General features: G+C 41.1%; 1 protein-coding gene across 3 annotated transcripts in view; it reads left to right on the forward strand.

The window, feature by feature from the left end:
* Positions 1 to 5,774: 5,774 nt before the first annotated feature.
* Positions 5,775 to 6,190, forward strand: part of cadm2b (cell adhesion molecule 2b) — a 139,514-nt gene continuing 139,098 nt past the window's right edge. For all 3 annotated transcript variants that reach the window (XM_020613155.1, XM_020613156.1, XM_020613158.1), the window contains exon 1: positions 5,775 to 6,015. In XM_020613155.1, coding sequence (XP_020468811.1) covers positions 5,955 to 6,015 — 61 coding nt within the window. In that variant the 5' untranslated portion in view covers positions 5,775 to 5,954. The remainder of the gene's footprint in view (positions 6,016 to 6,190) is intronic.

Here is a 6,190-nt window from a genome sequence, read left to right on the forward strand (position 1 = left end):
GAAACAGTCCTGCAGGGTGCCTTCAGTCTCTGGGGTCCAGAGTTTAATTTGTTTGGTGACAGGGTTTGTTTGTTTCAGTCTTTGTCTGTAAGCTGGATACAGGAACAAAGAAATGTGGTCTGAGCGTCCCAAGGTGGGGGCGGGGTGCAGCCCTGTATGCACCACATATGTTACTGTAAACATGATCTAGAGTGTTCTTGCCCTGAGTGGGAATGTTCACATGTTGGTAATATTTGAGGAGTACAGTCTTTAAATTGCACTGGTTAAAGTCACCTGCAGCGATAAATACAGCATCTGGGTGTGCTGTATCTAGAGCTTTGATGACATCACAGAGTTTACTGAGAGCCGCAGAGGGATTAGCTCTTGGGCTAACATACACAGCAGCCAGAAACACAGCACTATGCTCTCTGGCTAGATAGTAGGGCTGGCATTTCAGCAATAAAAACTTTACGTCTGGCGAACAGTGCTTATAAACAGTCCGAACATCTCCACACCATGAGTTATTAATGAACATTTCCACACCACCTCCTTTTACCTTCCCCGCATTGTAAATGCAGTCCTGTTTCAAAGAGGAGATGACACAGGTGGAAGTTACAATAATCTGGGACAGAAAGCCAAGTCTTGGTGAGAATTAGACCACAGCATTCTCTGTTTTCCCGTTGTGCTGTAATCCTAGCCCTTAGCTCATCCAGTTTGTTTTCCAGAGACTGTATGTTAGCTAGGAAGAGGCTGGGTAATGGTGGTTGAGTAGCGCGAGCTTTTAGCCTAGAATGGAGTCCTAGTCAACTGATTTTGGGCCTCTTACACATTTGATTAGGAAATGTATTGCTTCTGTCAGTGGTGTTCAGCTCAAATGAAATTATTAATTAGTAATTTAGAGCCAGAGGTCTCTATTGTTTCAATCTTAGTCTCCTTAATACAGCAGAATTGGAAGCTGCCTTTGGAAGGGCTACAAAATAGCAACACTGAATTCTAATGTAATCAAATAAAATAGCCCTCCTGGGTTCTTTTGTGAATTTATCATGTCTTTTGTTAATTTGTGATTCTGACACTCAGAAAAATACTTTTGATTTTAGCACACCATAGGGAATGGGACTATGACTGAATCATGGTATAGTGTACAGTGCAGAAGTCACGAATGGAGATATAGCCCTCAAAACAAAAAATGTGTGCAATGATCAAATTAATAGATTGTTGTTGAGAATGAGACATGTTTACTCAAATCTGTTAATGTAGGGTTCTGTAATTTGTAATGTTGTTGTATATTATGTTTGTAAAATGTACGTGATATTGTGGGTTCAGCCACACTGGTTCACTGGTTATTGTTACTATCCATCCATTATTTATACTGCTTATTCCTGAAAGGGGTTGGGGGGCTAGAGCCAATCTCAGCTGGGTGAGAGGTGGGGGTCCACCCTGGACAGGTTGCCAGGCTATCACAGGGCTGACATGTAGACAAACAGCCACACACTCACACTCACTCCTACCTGCAATTTAGAGTCACCAACCAACCTAAGCTGCAGGTCTTTGGACTGTGGGAGGAAGCTGGAGCACCTGGAGAGAACCCACGCAGGCACAGGGAGAACATACAAACTCTGGGGTCTGTCCGGGCTCAAACCCGGAACCCTCTTGCTGTGAGGCAACAGTGCTAACCACTGCTTTGTTTGTTTTTATAGGACCATGTGTGAAGCTTCTGGTGTGAGGAGTTTTACACCCTTTTTTTAAAATTGGTGCTGTAACATCACATACCCAGGCTGATGAAACAGTTGGCATATTGCCATCAAAAAATACACTTTATCCATTCAGCTCTTGCATTTTCTGAGAATGGGGGCTGATGTAGCAGTTTGTCTTGGTCAGTGCAGCCTACAACACAGCAGTTCTTATGTTTAACGCCTAGACTGGACAAGATGCTAGTGAGACCAATGATTGTAAGAAGCAATGGTGTTTCTTAGTAAGGTGGTTCTCCAACTGTGGGTGGGGCTATGATGGACGTACACAGAGAACAGTCCTACAGTATACTAATGTGCCTGCTTCTTACCTAAAAGACATCTGAATGGCTTGTTGAAAGACATTTTCTGACATAGGCAGCCCGCAGATAATGGACTGGACTATCTCTTGTCACATTTTGTGAGTCCCAAATTTATGTGCACAAACTCTGAAAGAGTGAGTTTTTCATAATATGTTCCCGTTAAGGTCTGAACTTATTAAAGAGGCTTTGGTCCCCTGACTTCTCTGTGTGTGACACACAAGGCTGACTGTCTTTTCAGGTGATTGTCACTTGTCCAACTGACGCCCACTGGCAGCATATGGCTGATATTCAGAATGCATTTTTAAATTAATCAGATTAGACAAACATATGGATACACCTTTACTGGAAAACCATAATTCGAGCCTGCATGTACAACAATCATGACATGTCAGACTGTGTGATTGTGTGTATATATGAAGCTGAAATTAGATTCAAATACTGCAGGGAATGGATGTGAGGTGCATACATCTCCAGACAACATATTTGAGTGATTACTTCTAATTTTGCCGCATACAGTGTAATGACATCCATATAGTGCTGACTTGCATGTTCTTTTCCTGGTACAGAAAACCCATTATCAAAAATAGCCGTTCCCAATGTTCCATCAATAAGGCAATAAACTGTTGGAATTATATTTCCACCAGCCACCAATAGCAAATATACTTACAGGGATAAGGAAAGGCATAAAAACACAAAGCTCTCATTAGAACACATTGTCCAAGTTTTATAAAACTTGACAGAGCAGGTGTTATTTCCCGGTGGCATTCTGACAGAAAAAAAAAACATGTATGTGTCAGATACACTGAATTATAGCAGGCTCATATGGAGAGTTGTATACAAAGTGTAGTCTGAGCTTTAATTTTCAGTTGTGGAAAGGCACAGCAGTATTACTGTTTTTAGAAACTTCAGTGAAACAAACACTGCATTGGCAGACAATTAAACTAAACACTGTGTGTTATTCTGACACAATATTAAGCATAACTTTATTGCCAAGTATTTCAAGAACACAAGGAATTGGCCTTCACATATTAATTTCATCATTACTGACAGTAGTAAAAGTGACACAGGAAAACCAAGATATACTGTAAATGCATGTCATTCAGAGAAATTGCATTAACTCTGTTCATCTTTGTCTATCAGTGTGTGCAACAGCACTTTACAGGGTGCACCTGCTGCACACTGTTACACAGACACATGAGCTAAAATAATGACAGATTTTTAAAGTGATGTTTATCTCATTGTGACATAGTAGCTTTAGTGCTAAATAAATCATAGAAAAATTGAATAAGCTAATGGAAAAAGTCCTGTAATTTAACCCCATCCCTATTCAGTCTCAATCTGCACGAAGTCTTTGAAACTAAAGTAACTAACAACTTTGCACAGAGGGAGACGGACGTGCTTGAAAATGCGTCTGATGAAAAAGGAGATTAAAAGTTGTAATCTCAGTGACAACATATGCATTATGTATTGAGTACAAAGGGACTGAGCTGGCTAGGCTGTCACAGGGATAGTCTGTATTCTTAATATGTAAAAGACAACTGTAATACAGCCTCAAGGTAAGAACCAAACGGAGAAGCTTTTACAAGTGATACTTTAAGGAATTTATTAATTAAGGGTGTTTAGGGAGCTCATTAGTATGAAAACGGAATATTTCAGTGCTTTTCATAACAACACACATGCATTCTGGGAACACTTTGTGATATACAACATTTTCAAATATGTGCACTTCTCTTCGGTGACTTTTATATGTTGCTCAAAGCAGGCAAGTTTAAAGTGACCTTCATCAGGTTTAACTCATCCCTCTCTGATTATAGTCAGATATCTGATGTTTAGATTTATGTCTAGACTTACTGGCTCATCAAATGGCATTATCTTGGCCTTGATTGTGCAGCATAACAGTAATTTACAGATTATGGAGTCACTGGTGCACAAAGCCTATATATTGTCATTCAAGTTTAACATTGCCATTAAGGGTTAAAATGTCAAATAACCATATCCACTGGGATTCATATTTTAACTTAAACATTTTGACATAGAGCCCTTAAATTTGGATATAAGGAACTATGACTGTTTATATGTACTGTGCATGACATTTCACTGTGGAAAGTTAATGTTACAAAGCAGAGAGGAATATGGAGGTCTGTGTCAGCACCCCATTTTTTTTAATGCTGAACTCATGGTCAATAAATTCTCGCCATTTAAAAGGCACTTGAGTAGAATTCTTCTCTTAATGATCTAATGAAATGATGAAGAACTGACCTTCAAGACACATGGGATCAATTCTTTACCACTATCCTCATGGTAACTGGCTTTGTATAGTTCTGCTCTGAATTACAAGCGAGCTGTATAGAGACTGTATGTCACACAGGACTGCTCAGTCCTTCAAGGTTTACAGTTCTGAAAGGCAACAATGGCTCCAAAAGGGAACAGAGATGTGCAGGGATCCATGTTCAAAGGATAAGACGCAGCACCAGCATTCAAAAGTGAATGAGCACAGTCTTATTAAAGCTGTAATGGATAAGAAAATACTGACAAATGCTGCATTCATTTCTTGTTTGGCAATGAAATTTAGTGATCCAACTGATTGCTTGTTTAGACAAAGAATGGCAAAGCTTCACATCACTTGTATTTATTCCTGTTGAGAGAAAAGCCAGTGATTTAAAGGCTTGGAATATATTTTTGGCACCACAACGTTTTCTCAAGTGATATGGCCAGGTCAGCAATATGATTTGAAGTAGGAGTGGTGAAGAAGGCCGCTGTGCAAAACTGAACCAAATTCACCTGGCAGAAAGTTAAACCATGTGGAAAATCCTGGCAATGGAAAACGATCCCTGGCTGGAGCCGCTGCTTCCTCCCACCTCGGTCTTCAGGTATGGTCACGGTCATTTCTGTGCACCACTCAGGAACCTTTGAAGGAAGTGGGATGTCCAGGAACCCATTAACCTCCCCTGGGCCTGTGCATGGATTTCTGACACACACTGAGACACTAGGTCACAACCTCTGGGGAAAGCAACTGCCTTTTGACACAGTATGGGCAGGTCTTTCTTTTGTTGCTGGGAGACTCCAAGAAACGCACTCACTGTGCACTGTAAAATTTGCCAAGTGATAATAAGTGCTGATTTTGCAGTGACTTATTTAGAGTTGTCTAGTGTCGACTGCAGGCTTGTGTGTCTACTTATAAGGCTTTGGGGCGACTGTTTAAAACTGTGTAAAAGTGTTAAATTAAGTCTGCTAGCTGTGGGCATGTTTTAATACATTAAGTCACTGGCATGGTGATTTTTACACTCCTACTGATAATGCATTTCTGGCGTAGAGTGCATTATTATCGCTTCTTGGGAGAGCCTTACAGAGGGTCTGTGATGCCCAGCATTGGCCCCTTTAGGGTGCTATTATATTTTTATGATAAACTAAACCATGACTATATTCTTACAAGGGTTAATGGTTCCGCTCTGATGCGATAAATGATCTTTGTAAACCTGATCACAGGATAACTGATGCTCACTCTTGAAATGAATCTAAGGAAGTAACCCTCATGTCACGCCATATAAATGTTCTGACAGTTTACCGGAGATCAGAACTATTTCTAGGTGTTCTCCATTGGTGAAGCGTCTTCATTAGTCAAAAAGCGTGGGCGGGACTTTTGCTCTGCAGCGAGTCAAAGAGAAAGGCAATAAAGGGAGACAGGAGCTGCACTTTGCCGACGAGCATCGCTGCCGTCCTGCTTCACTACAGCATCCACTGGATCCCTGCATCTGCGAAAATACACAGGGAGTTCTCAGTAAAGGCAGAGTTCATCGATGTAACTCCGGTCAGTCCAAAACTGCGCCGTTTACCTGGATAAGGAGAAGAGAGAGAGAGGGAGAAAAGACTGAGACAAACGCGAGTGGAGTGTCGACATAAAACAGTGAAGGAAAAAGAGAAGAATATGATTGTCAAGCAGCGTCTAATCTTCATCCTTTACAGCCTCTGTGCAAGCGTCTTTAAAGGTGAGCGCTGTATGTTGTATAGACGGGCGTGGTGTGCGGGTAGTAGTTGGCTGCGTTAAGTGTAAAGATCATATATGATCATGTGACAAGTATAAAATGCAAAGAGAGATGATTTTCCTTCAAAGTGATGTGTGCTTGAGCAGCAGTTCTGGCCGGGGGTGGGGGGGTGACTGTG

Source organism: Monopterus albus, unplaced genomic scaffold, assembly GCF_001952655.1.
Source record: "Monopterus albus unplaced genomic scaffold, M_albus_1.0 scaffold130.1, whole genome shotgun sequence".
Taxonomy (NCBI): Eukaryota; Metazoa; Chordata; class Actinopteri; order Synbranchiformes; family Synbranchidae; genus Monopterus; species Monopterus albus.